The sequence below is a fragment of the Mustela erminea genome, chromosome 5 (assembly GCF_009829155.1).
Source record: "Mustela erminea isolate mMusErm1 chromosome 5, mMusErm1.Pri, whole genome shotgun sequence".
Taxonomy (NCBI): domain Eukaryota; kingdom Metazoa; phylum Chordata; class Mammalia; order Carnivora; family Mustelidae; genus Mustela; species Mustela erminea.
In genome coordinates, this window is record NC_045618.1 from 136609494 (window position 1) to 136626779 (window position 17286).

At 39.3% G+C, this 17286-nt stretch overlaps 1 protein-coding gene across 4 annotated transcripts in view; it reads left to right on the forward strand.

Moving 5' to 3' along the window:
- The window catches only part of UNC79 (unc-79 homolog, NALCN channel complex subunit), a 237283-nt gene that overhangs the window by 18598 nt on the left and 201399 nt on the right, over positions 1–17286 (forward strand). Inside the window, exon 1 of one of the 4 annotated variants that reach the window (XM_032345111.1) lies at positions 12668–17240. The exons of the other annotated variants lie outside the window; for them this stretch is intronic. Coding sequence (XP_032201002.1) covers positions 17138–17240 — 103 coding nt within the window. The 5' untranslated portion in view covers positions 12668–17137. Of the gene's footprint in view, positions 1–12667; positions 17241–17286 lie in introns of those variants that run through there. 4 annotated transcript variants of the gene reach the window in all.

Below are 17286 nucleotides of genomic sequence, written 5' to 3' on the forward strand. Positions count from 1 at the left end.
CACAGCTCAATTTCCTTTAGCTTATTTTGAAATTTTGGGTTACAGTTTTCATCTCTTTAGTGCATATGTTTCTGGTCCTTCTTCCCTTTTCCTATGATAAATTCATATGGAATTTTCTGTTGTTCATTTTTCAAGCAAATTATTCGTATAATTTCAGGAGGGAGAGGAGGGGTCAGGATAACTTTAGGGGTCTTGTTTTTGTTTTGTGTTGTTTTGCTTTTACAAAGTGATACAAAATATCCCCATGTACTTTCTGAGAACTTCTTTGCTTGGTTCCCATCCCCACTTTTATTTGGACTTTCTTTCTCTTTTGTTTTGCATCTCTGCATCTCACAGCTTTGCAGTGTTCAGTTGGAATTCTATTTCCAGCAGTTTCTCCTGAGCACAGAGCTTTATCTTGAAGGTAGCCTTGGTTTGTTAGTGTTTAGAACTGCAACTCTGTCCCGTCATCACTGTCAGATCTTATCACCTGAAGACCAAACACCCTTCTTGCTTTGACTTCAGTTTTCAGATTGAGCCATCACATTTTCTAGTGAGTATCTGTGGACATTTTGGGAGTTCTCTTGTCCAGAGGACTTTCAGATGTTTCTTTTGGGTCCTCCAGTTTGGATGCCAATACCATATGGTCATGTAGCTGTCCGACTTGCTTCATGGGGCCACTTTGCCACCCAGTTTTGTTGTAGATATTGTCAGCCAGTCTGTGGGTTTGTCATCCTCATTGATCTGCCTGCTTTTAGTGAGAGACTTGGGTTGATTCAACAACTTGTGTTGTTATTGCATTCTTCCCAGAATCTTCCTCTTTTGACATACTTAACCTGATTTTTAAAAAAGATTTTATTTATTTATTTTGAGAGAGCGCATGCACATAGGTAGGGGGAGGGGCAGAGGCAGCGGGAAAGAGAGAATCTCAAGCAGGCAACACACTCAGCACAGAGTCTGATGTGGGGCTTGATCCCACAACTGTGAGACATGAAATCTGTGAAGCTGATGAGCTTCAGTGAAAACTGTGAGCTGAAATCAAGAATTGGATGCTTAATTGACTCAGCCACCCAGGCGCCCCACCTGACTTTTTTTTTTTTTTTAAACCCTGTTTTCTGATATTAAAATCCATTCCTTGAAAAAAAATGACTGTTACTTTTAGAACCAGGCTGTGAATTTTCATCCACTTTCTATGCCTGTGTCAAAATGAAGTTTCAAGAACCTGTTTACTCTTTCTTTATCCTTGTTGCCATTAAGAGAGGACCAAAACCTGTAAATATGGGAATGTCCACATCAATGGCAGTATTGTGCTTTCCTTTTACTAGTGGGTTTGTGTTTGTTTTTCAGTTTTTTGAAATTAAATAATACAGTGTTTATATACACTATATACATATTCAGGGGATAAAATTATAACCAAAGCCAAGAGACTATCTAACAGAAGTGTTGGAAAAGTATTGACCTCTGTGATGAGTGAGGGGGATGAAATTAGAGCCGGATACAGGAAAGTACAAGGAATGGACTGCCTTTTAATCTGGGTGGTTGGTACATGAGTATATATTATTCATTTGAAATCGTATGCAGAATTCTGCGCCGTCCCTCCTATCACGAAGATAAACCAAACAGAGTGTCTGGGACACAGTGTGATTTTGGTATCCTTGAGAGGCCCTTCTGGGGACATCACTGAGCAAGGTCAGGAGAGAGCTTGTCCAAGGAAAGCAGGGCTTACCATTGTTGGAAATTTGGGTGGATATGGCAGTGTGTGCCAAGTACTGGACTTTTGGCAAAAATGTGATGAGGGAGTGGGTTACTCTGTATTTTTTACTTAAGATCAATATGTCTCTCGCTAGTTCTCAGGAGTAGGTCGAGGAAGAACACTTCTTTGGGAATAAAATGAGTGTCCTTAGCTGTTTCAGGAGACTGTGGAAGAGTATAGGAACTTCACTGACTCAAGAACAAAGAGAATCTGGGCTATAGTCCCTCAGGCATTCTGCTTTGGGTCAAAAATCCAGTATATGGGCTGTGGGGCTCTTGGTGATGACATCTTTGAACAGTCTGTCTCTTGAACAACATATAGTGCTTTCATACTGACTGATGGCCCTTTGTGCTCATGCACAACCAGGTCTTTCCCAGGAGAAAAGATGTATGGGAAATACATTTTTTGAAACCACGAATGTCTAAACATGCTTAATTGTTGATATATAGTTTGCTCTACTTTGCAAGTATTTTTTTTTCAGAGTTTTAAAGGCTTTGCTTCATTATTTGTCTTGCTTCCAGTATTGCTTTTGAGAAATCCAAAGCTCTTCTGATTTGATATGAATTTAAAAAAAATCTTTTTTTTTTTAAAGATTTATTTATTTATTTATTTGACAGAGAGAGAGATCACAAGTAGGCAGAGAGGCAGGCAGAGAGAGAGAGAGGAGGAAGCAGGCTCCCTGCCAAGCAGAGAGCCCAATGCGGGACTCGATCCCAGGACCCTGAGATCATGACCTGAGCCGAAGGCAGTGGCTTTACCCACTGAGCCACCCAGGCGCCCCTAAAAAAAATCTTTAAAAGTCTGTAGAATATTTCTCCTGTCACCAGTTTCTGACATTTCACTATGATATGCCTTGTAATGTGCCTATTTTTATTTATTGTCATGGGTCTTTTTAATCTGTCATTTTCTAAAATTTTCTTAACCAATATTGTTAATGATTTTAAACCCATCCGATTTTGCTATTGCCTTTTCCTGGATTTCCTTTATTCTGATGTTGAACCTCCTGGATTAATCATTTTCTCTTATTTTGTCTCTTTCTGCTATACTTTGGAAAAATTTTTCAACTCTATCTTCTAGCCCTTCTGTTAATAATTATTTATTTCCTAGATTATGTTTTTTAATTTATAAGAACTGTCTTTTGTTCTGTTCTGTGTGTATTTTTTTTTTTTTTATAGCACCTCAGCATTCATTCATGGGTAGAGCCTCTAATCTTTCTGATAATAATAAGTTTTTTGGTTTTTTTTTCCCCACAGTTTTTCTTCTTTGGGCCATTTGGTGGCTCAGTGGGTTAAGTGTCTGCTTTTGGCTCAGGTCATGAATTCAGGGTTGTGGGATCGAGCCCCGCATCCACCTCCACACTCAGCATGGAGTCTGCTTCCCACTCTCCCTCTGTTGCCCCCAACCCTTGCTCATGCTCTCTCTCTCAAATAAATAAATAATAAATAATTCTTTAAAAATAAAAAGTCTTAAAGCTTTTCTTCTTCTACATAGTTTCTCTTTCTCCAAGTTGGTTTTTTATTCTTTCTGGTATGTCTTCCATGTTAGATGGTTGGCCATTCTTTGCTATCTACTCATGGTTAAGAGCTGGGACTACAAAGCTAACCTGTACATATTGGTGAGCTATTTATTGGGGGAGCCCCTCATATCACAGTCTATCTTCAGGTCTTTCCTCTTTGATTGGTCAGATTCACAGAAGGAAGGAGGAAAAAGAAGAGGTTTTCCATTCCTCTAGCCTGAAAAGTGAGGATCTGACTGCTAGGTGTTGGGGAGTAGGGGTTGGTTTGGTTTTGTGTTCTGTATTCACACTTCATATAGCCACCACATTTCCTAGGGATAGGTCTGTTGCTCTGGTCTTCAACTGGGTTTGGTTTCTTCCATTCCAGAGACCCTCTGGTGTATATTCTCTTTGGATAATATACTTCAGATCTACTGAGTTAGGGAGAGGTACTCTCTCCGGGATGAAGTAGGGGAGAAAATGTAAGGACCCAGGTGCTTCTTAAATAGCCTTCAGCCACTCCCTCTTGTTTTAGCTCCCATTCCTGCCCCACGCCTCCAGGGCCCGAGCCACCTGGTACTGCCAATTCCAGCCTTTTGAGAATTCTGAGATGCACATCACTGGATCTCAGCTTCCCTTGCTGCTGGCCTGGAATTCTGCCAAGTCAATTGTTACCTGTCTACTGGCTTTCAAGCTTCCAGAATTACATTTTTGAGTGTCTTGTTGTGTATTATCCCTTTCTTCTTGTCTTTAAAAAATCCTTTTAGGGGCACTTGAGCAGTGCAGTTGGCTAAGGGTCTGACTGTTGGTTTCAGCTGAGGTCATGGATGATCTCAGGGTGGTAGATTGAGCCCCGTGTCAGGCTCTGTGCCCAGTGCTGAGTTTGCCTCAGGATTCTCTCTCTCTCCTCCTCTGCCTCTCCCCACTGCTTGCTCTCTTTATGTCTCTTTCATAAATAAATAAATCTTTAAAAAATTCTTTTACTGTAGTTTGGTGCATTCCAGGTATTATGATTTGGATGGTTGCGTTCACTTTGTGGTCTTAACCCAGAAACTTCCTCCCATTTTTTCATGTCCAGCATCTTGTCATTCTTATATCTTAACTTACATATAATCTTTTCTGAGGGGACTCCCAAACCACCCTACGTAAGGAAAGCATTCCTGTCGCCTTCTTTGTTCTCTGTTGTAGCTCCTTGTATGTTTTTTTTTCCCTTGTGTGTTTCTTTTGTGTGTGTGTGTGTGTGTGTGTTTCTTTATAGATGTTTGGAACAATTTTTTGCCCTCCTGATTTATCTTTCACACTTTACTATAAGCATCATGAGCTCAGAGTAGCTGTTTCATGTACTATTAGATCCCCAGGATTTGGCACATCATTGACCCCCAAGGAATATTTACTGAATAAGTAAAGGAACAAATAATGTGTAGACAGCATGATTTAAAAGAATTGATGACAAATTCTTTTTTTTCATACGTAGAAAAGAAGGGCAGGGTGAATAAATTAGCACGTATCTTATCGGCTTGTTGTGAGGTTTACAAAAGTTAAAAGGCTAAGATGCTTAGAATGGTGCCTGTCACGTTGTGAAAGAGTCTCTAAAGAGTTATGATTTTATATTTAATTGTTCAGTTTTGGTCAAGTTAGAGCAAATGTTGCATGGTGGACTGAATTATTCTTGAGTATTATATCGTATATTCTGAGTCATAGCATGTCTGAATTTGAACTCCTGATCGGTCGTGAATCTCAGCTTGGACTTAGAGCTGTCACGGAAGACAATGTACTTTAACAGGAAAGCAGGATCCCAGGTATCTCTAAGTTTGTCCCACATAAACAGATATTTGCATTTCAAGACAGTGCTGTCTGTAATTCATCATCTTCTTTAGGCAATTCTGAGATATCTGTATCTTCTCAGGCAGTATCATTTATTTTTGGTGCAATCATTTTGCTTTGAAATGGAGCCACATTGATTGGATAGATGGTTGACAATTCAGATGTGTCTTAGTATTGCACTTAGATGTAGAAACTTAAAGTATGATTCATAGTCATCAGCCTCTGTTTATATCTCTGAAATTATTTAATTTCTACTGAATAGCTCCTCAGTTTCTGAAAAATCTATGATTATAGAGAGCTCAGTGCAGTTTAGCAGTGAGAGATTAAAACATTCTCTAGTTTTCATCTGCTAAATCTGTGTTTGGATTTATACTTCCTTGAACAAATCAGTAATACTCCTGTTTCTCCCCACCCCCAACCTTGCAGTTTCAAGTACAGTCTTTGGATGTCTTGTCACACCAGAAGGAAGGTGTAAGTTTGTGAGTCACTCTTTGGATCGGGTAGGAAGTCCTTAAAATTTGGCCTCTTCGGTTCTTCAGTTTTGAAATCTTGATCTGAGGAGGTTATCCTAGAAACTTTAAAGAACAAACTTCTGTAACCTAACTTGATCGCATTAAGATAAAATAGAGCTCCATATTCCATGTCAAACCATTGCTAATACCACGAAACACTCAGTGTGCAGCACTGTCTTTATCATTTTCCCCAGCACATCATGAAATTGGACTTTCATGGTTCCTAGAGCAAGCTCTCCTGACCAGTAGTGCAATAGACACTAGAACAGTAGTGTTCTCTTTCGACTCAAATAAATCGTTTTCCCCTGTTTCTTCACTCTAATTGTCCCATTTCTGGAAAATGAAGTATTTCCATGTTAGACTTTATCCAGGTGGGGAAAAAAAAAAAGACTTTCCAGTTGGCAAGTGGATAAGTCTCACTAACTTGTGCATAAAAGCATGATTTTATGTATTTATGTGTTGTTTTTTTAAAATGTGCTAAAAGATATATGGTGGGCCACAACTAGTTCAGTTGTTTCTCTTTATAGGTGACATGTCAGAAGGTGGTTTTGTCATTTATCTCCTATGTGATCTTAGGCAAGTTACTTAACCTCTCCAAAGCTTTGCTTTTCTCATCAGTAATATGGGGATAATAATAATTAAAAAATAATAACATAACTATTATTTTTGTGTTTATGTCACAAAGTAAATGCTTAGGATTTAGAATTATTATTGGGATTATTGTGACCAGTGGAATGAGGATTATGACTTTTCTGTTGTTGATTTATCCTGCCTGGCACATAGTGAGTGTTCCGTCAGTATCTGATAAACAAACAAGTGAGAGTACTGATACCTTTTCCTTCCCCTTTGCTGCTTGACTTTTACTTGATGTCTAAAATTCTCTACAGCACCTGATATATTGTTTCTCACAAGTTAGTTGCTCAAAAATGTAACTGAATAATGCCTATGGAAATGCTTTGAAAAATGTAAATGGCTATGCTAAAGGAAATTGATGATGATAATGTGATGGTCTACAATGTAATGATGTTGATGGTGTTGGCATCACTTGCCAAAGAACGTGTTCGTCACTGATCTCCCCTGTCTGCTGAAAGGTCCAGGTAAAGTTTGTCACCTGGAACCAAAACCAACTGAAGTCCATATATGTAAGTATATGAATACTTGGACAAATTGACAATGAAATTTGTGACATCTGACATCTTTTTGCTTTTGAGGGGAGATTTGGCTCTTTTAGCTCTCTAAATAGGTATATCCTTTTCCCCACCCTTCATTTGTATCTTTTATGACATTTTGCTTTCAGTTGAAGAGGATGACCTTCCTTTCCTCAAAGAAGAAGGATCATTTTTTGATCAAGGATTTGTGAAGAACCCTGATTTCTCGCTAGACCTCCCAAACAATTGTTCTCCCCACATCTCCATTTTGGAATGTCTTTATTATTAGCTAGATTTATTTTTTATCTTTTAAAAAAGATAAGTCTCTGAATATAAAGCTGGATTTCAGTGCCAAATGCAGTAATAGGTTGTGTGTGTGTGTGTGTGTAGGAGGTTATATTTGATTTTTGTTGATAAAAGATGACTGCTTTGTATTTGTCTTCCTTACTCCACAGGTTTTTCCATTTTTAAAGTTCAGGGTATTGGTTGGACTGGGAAAGGGAAAGGAGAAGGATCACACATGTAACTGCTAATACAGTAGCGGTTTATTGTCTGCTATGTGCCAGTCATTGTGTTGAATAGTTTATTTATGTAATATTTAAAGATCCTTTAGCAATCCTGAGTGATAGATATCATTATCCCCATTTTATAGGTTAGGAAATCGAGGTTCAGAGAAGTTCATTACTTTACCCGAGTTTTTCATAGCTAGAAGTAGAAGAGCCCAAATTAAAATGACGGCTGGGTTTTAGTTTTAGTTGACCCTAATTTTCTATGTGTTTTAAACTCTTGTTTCCTCCATCTTTCTGTCTGTGAAATAGAACTTTTTTTTTTTCTGTGCGAAAAACTCTAGTTGTTGGGAGTGAGGTGAGGAAGAGGGTTGAGCTGACTCTTGTAGTAGCTGCAGAAAATTACGTATGTATAGTGAAATAATGAGAGACTTGGAGGAGCTGGGATGTGGGGCAGAAATGGAATAAAGAGACCACACACCCATACTCTCTGTGTTCTCAAGCCTTCCTTAGGAGCTGGTGAGTGCACTTTGCAGTTGTGATACCGGAAGGGAATGAGGAAGGGGTGCAGATGCAATTTGTGAAATGTCCTTTGTAAATCTTGTTTGGCTTCTGATATTAAGGGATTTATTTATTAATTTTATTAGAGGTGATAGTAGTATTGTGATTGTAAGCCTCTTTTTAGTTGGGGATTATACTTATGTGGTTTTTTTTTTTAATTTCTTAAAGATTTTATTTATTTATTTGATAGAGATCACAAGCAGACAGAGGCAGCAGAGAGAGAGAGAGGGAAGCAGGCTCCCTGCTGAGCAGAGAGCCCGATGTGGGGCTTGATCCCAAGACCCGGGGATCATGACCTGAGCTGAATGCAGAGGCTTTAACCCACTGAGCCACCCAGGCACTCCTACTTATGTGTTTATAAGTGAAATGATCTGATGAAAAACCAAATGCGATAGTGAGGTTTAGTGATACATGGCTTCATTTTATTTTTCTCTCTACTTCTATGTGTTTTAAAATTTTGCTAGTAAAAAGTAAACAAATAAAAAGGCCCAAACCAAACCATACCCTCCAACAGCTCCATGTAAAAATAAAGGATAGACAGAAGTTAGATACTAATGAGGACTTTTAAATGTGACTGGGCTAAATTTATGCTCAATGGACAGTAGACAAGACTCCAAATTCTGATATGTTGACATAACCTAATCTTCCAACCAAAGTTCTGTCAGACTGAATTCTTTACCAGTATCAGAGGTTCAAATTGTGTCTTCACATGGGGTAGCCGGGTACCTCTGCCCTCGGGAGTTCTCTGTGGTCCTTATGCAGCAGAGAAAGGGAGTCTAACTCATCTGAATAGAATGGGTCCAATTTTAGCTGTGCCAGGCCCTGTATATTTTCCACTTCTCCTCCTAAAGTTATTTTCCCCAATTATTTTTCGTAAGGGTATGCTTGTGTGAAGGGTGTTTTACTTTCCTGCACCCAGAGGTGCATAGTTCTAATCTTCAGTTGAAACTGACTCAGAGGATGAGGACCATTTATATTCCTCAGCCCCGAGTCTGTGTCCTGAGCTGGTCAGGTGGGAGTAGGGCACACATTGTTCTATGACTGTAAGGTCATACCCGGTTTCTCATGCAGTTAATTCTTTAGAGTGGGGCTTTCTGTCTGCCCTTCTCACTCTTTTACCCTCTCTCCATCTTTATAGACACAAGCCCATCCTCAGTCCTTCAGTCAGCTTTCAACCAGACCCCTAGATGGCTAGTGGTGAAATTGGGGACTTTGGGAGAAAGTGATATAGTAGGTCTTGTGATACAAATTGTCCTTCTTACAAGAAATTGGAAGGAAAGGGGGAGGGAATTAGTGTCATAGCCAAGATCCAAAACCAGTCAATGAAAGGAATATAAATTCTAAACAGCTTTGCTGGACCAAGAATCCTGTGATATGTGAATTCATTCATTCTCTTTCATTAGACACTCATTTAGAACCAGACACTTAACTAAATTCTGGGTATGCAAAAACAAGACTTGGTTTCTGATCTCCAGGACCTGACAGCCTAGTGGAAGAGACACTGTGATAATGACTATAGTGTATAGTGGTGAGTGCTATGATAGAGGGAAGCCCTGTGTGTTAGGAAAGCACCAAGGAGATGCATCTTGTGGTAGGGTAACTTACTTATCTACAGTGGAAATGGTTACAGTTAAACTTTGAAGAATTATAAAGAGTTGGCCAAGCAGTTAAGTATGGATTGCATTCCTGTAGAGAGAATAGTGGGCAAAAACCACGGAAAGGTAAGAGCATTATGAATTGGGGTTTTTGCAAGTCGTTTATGGCTGATCCATGATACATATGGAAAAGACAGATGAAGCTTGACAGATGAGCAGGGATTTGTTCATGTTAGGCTCTTCTAGCTAATTGTTTGGATTTCAACCAGCAGGAAATGGGGAAGATTTGCATTTTAGAAAGATGACTCTGGAAGATCATGTGAAAAGGGACCATAAGGGTTTCAGTCTGGATGTCAGAGCAATAATCTAGGAAAGAGATTTTGCAGGCTTAAATTAAGGTGATGTCAGTGTGGTTGGAGAAGAAGTAGATTTTATTTAGAGATGACTTACAGATAGAACCATATGCACCAACAAGTAGAATCTTCTGGACCTGGAAGACACAAAAATGGTGAATTAAGATATGCAAGATGATTAAGAAGGATGTCTGATTCCTTTCTGATTCTCTAATCAAGAGAAGACATGAAAAAGGCACAAGCATAATTTTTTATTTTAACCATAATGGTAAATATTTACAGTATTCCAAATTCGTGAAGTGTGTACAGACCTCTTTATTTATGTCTGTCGTTTCTCAGTGAAAGCTTAGCCGAAAAGAAGATGAATCATTTAAAAGGGAGCAATGACAGCAAATCCATAAAGTCTTTCACTTTATGTAGTGGAAGAAGAAAACAATAAAAAATAAGATGGAAGTAGGAGGTATGCTTTCAAATCTAGAATATTAATCACTAGCTTTTGTAAAGAACGTAGAGGAAGTATTGTTTCAATTTCTCATTTGGTGAAACCAGAGAACAAATCAAAGCAAACAAATAAGAACCCCTGAGGCTCAGAGATATTAAATGGTTTGCCTGAGGTCACACATAGCTGCAGATGGGGACTGACACTGTATTCCAGATCTCTCTGCAGGACCCCGTGATGGCTCCATGACAGGTACCCACAATGTTTAGGTTCCAAGTCATGAAAAGAAAAAATTTTTGAAGAAAAAAAATGAATAAGTTCTGCAAATGATAATTAAGAACCTTTAAAAATTTTTGGAGTAGATCAAGGGAAATGATTATTTGGAGTTGTACTGAATGAGAGATGGGAGAAAAATCATTAAAAAATTTCTGCATTATTTTACACAAACACATTTTACTTAGCAATTACTTATTTGTATACATGACATTAAAATTTTAATGAATTTAGAGAGCATTAATAGGGTATAACAGAGTTGACATTAAAGCTTTTAATCCACTTTAACCACTGCACTGTTAAGGTTGACCATCTGTGGTGCACCTAGCATTGTGACAAATTCTGAGGGAATTCGAAATGATGTTTAGCACAATTGTATCTTCAAAACTTTGTTTTAGTTTTTTGCTTTTTGGTTTTTGTTTTTGGCATCCTCAAAGTTCTTAAGGTGTTGTTAGAATTACTAAGTTTGCAAACATGAAACTAATTTAGAACCATCTGGAACAGTTTATCATTAGTGACACATTTATATAATGAAGTGACAAAATTTTGGAGGCAGATACGGAGTGCTCTGAGCAGTCAGAAAAGGGAGTGGTGATCATGGCTATAGTCAAGAAGAAGAAGAAGAAGCCTTCTTATTCTTGAAGAAGGCTTCATGGATGGTGTGACTCTGAAGGATTAAAGGGATTTGATTTTTCAAGGAGAAAACTGTGGGACCAATGAAGTAAACAAGTTCTGTGTGTGTGTGTGTGTGTGTGTTTTAAATATTTTATTTATTTTTTTTGACAGGCAGAGATCACAAGCAGGCAGAAAGGCAGGCAGAGAGAGAGGAGGAAGCAGGCCTCCTGCTGAGCAGAGAGCCCGATGTGGGGCTTGATCCCAGGACCCTGGGATCATGACTGGAGCTGAAGGCAGAAGCTTTAACCCACTGAGCCACCCAGGTGCCCCTGTGTGTGTTTTTTAAAAAACACATTTAGGTTAATATTTCATCTGTTCACTGCAGTATTCCTTACAGAAGTAGTAGTCATCAAATAACCAATCATCAAAAAGTGGAAAAAAAAAAGTGAAATAGGGACAGGATTAATATTTCATGCTATATCATACAATTAAATATTATTAAGCTAGTAAAAGTAATTAAAGAGCAGCAGAGCCCGGTGGAAATACCTGGCTTAAAGCCAGGGAAACTATCTGGTCTACTACTTACTAGCCTTTTGCCTTTGGTTAAGTCAATTACTCTTGAGTTTGGTTTATTCAACTGTAAATGGCAATGATAAAACCTACTCCAAAGGTTATTGTGAAGATTAAAAATAATGTGTATGGAACATCTGATGAATAGCAGACATTCTGTAAACACTGTTCATTATTATTCATATGTATGTGACTGGTATATAAAGAGAAAGAGTCTTTCTGAAGGAAAGTATCTCTGTTCCTATCAACAGCTTTTTAAATTATTTATTTATTTAAAAAAAGATTTTATTTACTTATTTGAGAGAGAGTGAAAGTAAGAGAGATCACAGAGGGAGAGGGAAAAGCAGATTCACCTCTGAGGGGAGAGCCTGATGTGGGGTTTAATCCCAGGACCCTGGGATCATGACCTGAACCGAAGGCAGACACTCTGGACCAACTGAGCCACCCACTTAAGCTCCCCTTAACAGCTTTTTTTTTTTTTTTTAATTTATTTGAGAGAGAGAGCATGAGCAGGAGGGACAGAGGGAGAGAGAATCTCAAGCAGACTGTGCCACTGACCATGAAGACTGACACAGGGCTCCATCTAACCACCCTGAGATCAGGAGTTGAAACCTGAGTTGAAACCAAAAGTTGGGTGCTTAACTGAATGTGCCACCCAGGCAGCCCCTATCAGATGCTTAGAACTGAGTATTTCTTGTTTGACTCAGCAACTCTGTGTCTGAAAATGTATTCTGAGGAAATAGCTAAAGATGTGTGCTCATGTTTGAAAGGATATTCTGTGCAACATTGACTAGAAGATTGAAAAATAACCCCAAATCTCAGATGATTGGTGAAAAAATTTACAATTTACTTACATAGATAAAATGTATATCCATTAAAATGAAGATGCAGAAATGTATTCTGATATGGGAAGCAAGGAAAGCAGATTCTAGAACTATATGCAGTCTAATCCCAATTTTGTAAATGTATATTTTTGCAGAGAAAATTTTGTAGAATTATAAAACACAAAAATGTAACTATAGTTCTCTCTGAGTAGTGGGTCTTTAGATAATTTTTATTTTTTTTCATTGGACTTACCTAAAGTTTTTGCCTTTATATGATAATAAGCAAAGACTGATAGAAATTTAAAAATAGGAATGGATTGTTATTTAAAAATAGTGACATAGGAAAATGCTTGAGATTTAAAGAAAGAATGATTTAAAACTAATATATGATCCCAGTTTTGTTAAGTAAAACATTATCCAAATGGCTATTAAAAATTGTGCTAACTACTGCGGAAGAGAAAAGAATAGGGTGTTATGATAAAGCAAAATGAAGGTGGAGGAAAGAGAATCTGTTTAGACAGGGAAGGCAGCAAAGACGTCCATAAGGAAGTGATATTTTAAGCCAGCCTTGGAGTAACAGTAGGAGTTAGCCTGTTAAACGTGGAAGGAAAAACATTCTAGGAAGAGTGATAAGCATTATAGAGGTTTTTAGGCCAAAAAGTGGCTTTGACCAGTTCAGAAAACTGAAGCAAGAACCAATGTATCTGGCTCTAAAAGTATGACATGAAGTTGGAAAGGAGGCAGGGACCTTGTATAATATGGTAGGGATTTGGGATTTTGTTCTGATGGTTATGGGCAGCCACTGAAGGATTTGCATGAAATAGTTTGTATTTTGAAAAGATCTCTTGGACTGCTCTGAGGAGGAAGAACTGGAAAGGGGCAAGAGAGAACCAGGGAGATGAGTAAGGAGACTTTTACAATTGATTGGGAGATGATGGTGCCCAGTTAAGATAGTGAAGATAAAGAACAGAAAAGCGATTGGAGGTATATTCTGGTGATAGCATTGACAGGACTTAGTGACAGGTTGGATTGAGGGTGTGAGGGAGAGGGAACAGGAGCTGTTAGGGATGATTTTTAGAATACCTTGTTGGGGTGACTTGGTATATTGCATAGATGGTGGAGTAGGTTTTTTTTGAAGAGTAAGGGATGAGAAAAATGTTCAGCATGGAGCACGTTTAACTTGCAATATCTGTAAGACTGCTAAGGAGAGATGTTGAATAGATGAGGTCTGTTACCCAGAAGAGCTACAGGTCTGGGACAGAGATATGCATTTAAGAGTTGTTGGCACAGATCATGCTGTAGGCACTATGGATGGATGGGATTGGCTGTGGAGAGAATCTGGAGTGAGTGGAACAAAGAGTCTAGGGCTGAGCCCTGAGGAAATCTGATATGAAACATCAAGCAATGGGGAAAGGCTAGGAGAATGTGGGGTCGCTGCAAAGCCAGTGGGAGTGAGTGTCAAGGAGGAAGGGCTTGGCTGTATGGAATGTGTTGAAAGGTCTGCTAAAATGATGACTAGAAAGTGTCCATTGGATCTGGCAACGTGGAGGCTCTGTGTGATGGTGGGAGAAGGGGAGACAGTGCAGTGGTGCAGGTGCATGACTGACTGGAGTGAATAGAAGAATTGGAAGTGATGGAGAGATGAGAGATTGTACACAACTTACAATCTTGGCTCTCAAGAGAGAGGCCAGTGCTGGATGGGAATGTCAAGTCAGGGAGAGGTTTTTTGTTTCCTTTTAACAAGGGACATTCTAGAGTTTATTTGAATGCTAATGGAAATGACTTAGTGGGAGGGGAACACTAGTGGTCCTATTGATGATGTTTGATTGGAAGAGGAAAGAAGGAGATGTGGGTAGGCTTTGATGTCTGCTCTGTGTTGAGTAGGTACTAGGTACTATGCTAAGTGGTTGGCACAGGGACTTAAAATTCACAGTAGCTCCATGAGGTTGGTATGATTATCCCTATTTTACAGATGAGGAATGGGGGGTGAATAGAGGTAGAGCCAAAGTCTTGATCCAGAACTGTCTGATTTCAGAGCTTGGACTCTTAGCTCTGACTTACACTCTTGGAGAATTTCCTCTGTGGTGGTGTATTAGTTTGCTAGGCTGCCATCACAAACTAGGTGGCATAAACAACAGGAATTAATTTTCTCGCTGTCCTGGATGCCAGAAGTCCAAGATCAAGGTGTCAGCAGCTTTAGTTTCTCCTGAGGCCTGTCTCCTTGGGCTGCAGATGGCCGCCTTCCTCGTGTCCTCACATGGCCTTTTCTCTGTGCACATGTATCCCTGGTGTCTGTCTTATATCCTAATGTCCTCTTCTTAGAAGGGCACCAGGCAGACTGGATTAGAGCCTACTCTAAGGGTCTTAATTTTGACTTAATCACCACTTTAAGGCCTTATCTCCAAATACAGTTACATTTTGACATTAAGCCTTCAATATATGATTTTGGGGGTGGAGGGTACTATGCAGTCCGTAACAGATGGCGTCTGCTTTCTTAAAAGTATAAGGAAAAGAGTGGGTGTGGGGGAGTTTTGGAAAACACGGAGAGAGATGAAACAGTGATTGAAGAAGGTAGTAGAAGGAGCTTATTGGAGAAATGTAGTCTGAGGGTCAGTCGAGTTTGGAGGTCGTTTCTGTATATCTCAACTATCTGAGTTTCTGCAGCAATATTCATGCAGCAATACATGGTTGAGTAAAGAGTAAGACCTCTGTGCTGCAGTGAGGCTGCTGGTGGCTCACATGGGCTTAGCAACCAGCCAAACCTCCTTTTTTTTTGGTGCACAAAGTTGAAAGGTTTATGTGTTCTAGTCACCTCCCCAGCACAATTACAAATCACTGTATGTCAGGGGCCTTCCTGGATGTTCTCTAATAGTCGAAAACATGAAAGTTATTTATAAATAAGTCTACCACCGCTAAGATTTTGTTGCATTTGCCAATGTAAAAATTAGCGTGACCATTTTTCCAACCAGTTCTAGAAGTTGTCCTTCATGATTACTCACCACTATCTTTGTTCTTCTTTCTCTCCCCTTCATTCTTTCTGCCCCGTTTCCATCTTCACTCATCGGTTATTTTTTTGGCCACCTCCTAGACGTCTGGCATTAGGAATAAAAAGAGGCAGCAATCTAGTGTGGGAGACAGACATGTATATATTACAGAACCAACACCCCCAAATGATAGGGGATATCATCAAAGTGATAATTCTTTTGTTCATTTATCCTGCAAATGTATCAACTGCTTACCAAGTGGCAGGCAATGTGTTAGGCTTGGGATAGAGACAGGAGTCAGACACAGTTTCTACCTTCAAGAAACTTACAACCTGGCATAGAAAACAAACAGGTAAGTAAATAAAGACAATGCAATGTGACATTTGTAAAATATTAAGAGGTCTCCAAGTAGGGAAGGATTCTTTTCTTTGTTCTCCCTTGCATGTTTGGATACCTGTTGAAAGGAGCCACGGCTGCATTTTAACAAAAGGAACTTTAAAAAGAATATTCATTCATTCCACACACAGTTTTGAATCCTTGTCTTTGTTGTGTAGTGCCAGTTTTGTAGCTGTTAAATTATGAGCAAGTGCTGAGTTTGGGATCTTTGGCTTTTCTCTTCACATGAGTTTATTGTCCACAACCTGCCCCATCAACACCTTTTTTTAGGTGGTAGAATGATTAATGGTATTCCTGAAATACTTGACGGAAACCTGCTGATTATTAAAACTGGGAGAAGTCATAGTAACAAAGCTTTACTGTGATGGTGGGTGAGCAGAAGGCACATGCTGCTGAGTATTGATCTCAGAAACTATGTATTAATGTGTGTGTGGGGTCCCTGTCACAGGATTTTAAAAAGGCGGTGAACACACTGAGATCAAAAACACCGAGAACGAAATGGGTTTTTGTAAATTATGTAGGAGCTTCAAGTATCGCTTCTTTTTACCTTATCTCAGGAAAAAAGTTATTTACAACCAAATACTTTTGAGGTTCCTTGAGACAATGGATATAAACTTGTTGCTTTCTTCAGAGGTGATGTCTATACAAAATCAAGGTATTATTATCTGCCATGCAGACTTATTTTTGTGGGGAAATGCTAACCATATTATGGAAATAGTACAGGTAGTAGGAGGGAGAAAAGGCAGATTTGATCAATGGTATATGTGGGATTTAGAATCAACGATTAACCTAAAAACAGCTGGGAATTGCTTTGATATCATGCAGCGAACACCCACTATCTGCATATTGACTTCCTCTCAGAGTCGTGTTCTAGAGTATGTCACAGCGGAAAGAGCACAGGATGGGGGCCAGGGGTATAAGATCTGATCTAGCTCTGCCACTGACAACTTAATTGCCTCATTTTCCCCATCTTTAAAATGACATGGTTTTGGGAAAAGGTCCCTAAGGTCCCTCCAGTTGTGATATGTCATCATTCTGTGATTCTACGTCCCACGCCTGTCAAAAGCATTTTGACTTTTCTTAAGTTGCTTACACCAGCATTTCAGTTAGAATGCGTCCAGGAGCTTGTATCCGTGGGCTGTTGGGAACAGCAAGACCTTGCTTCTCCAGGACTTGATATGTCTTCTGTTAACTGCTGACAGTGAGCCATACCACCTAAAAGGCTCCCTTGGTAGCCGTAAAGATTGAAAGGACAAATGGACAGTGTTGAGAGCTCTGTGGAAGAGGAGACCTGAGAGACGGTGATCATCATGGCCCCTTGGGATTTGCAAAGAGGAATGACTAGAACTGGGCCATTCACTGCAGCCAGGTCAAAGGTCAGGTCAGGAATGTGGACAATGCTGGTGACTCCAGGTAGGTGTAGGAGGGTAAACAAGCCCATTTAGTCCCTCCTGAATCT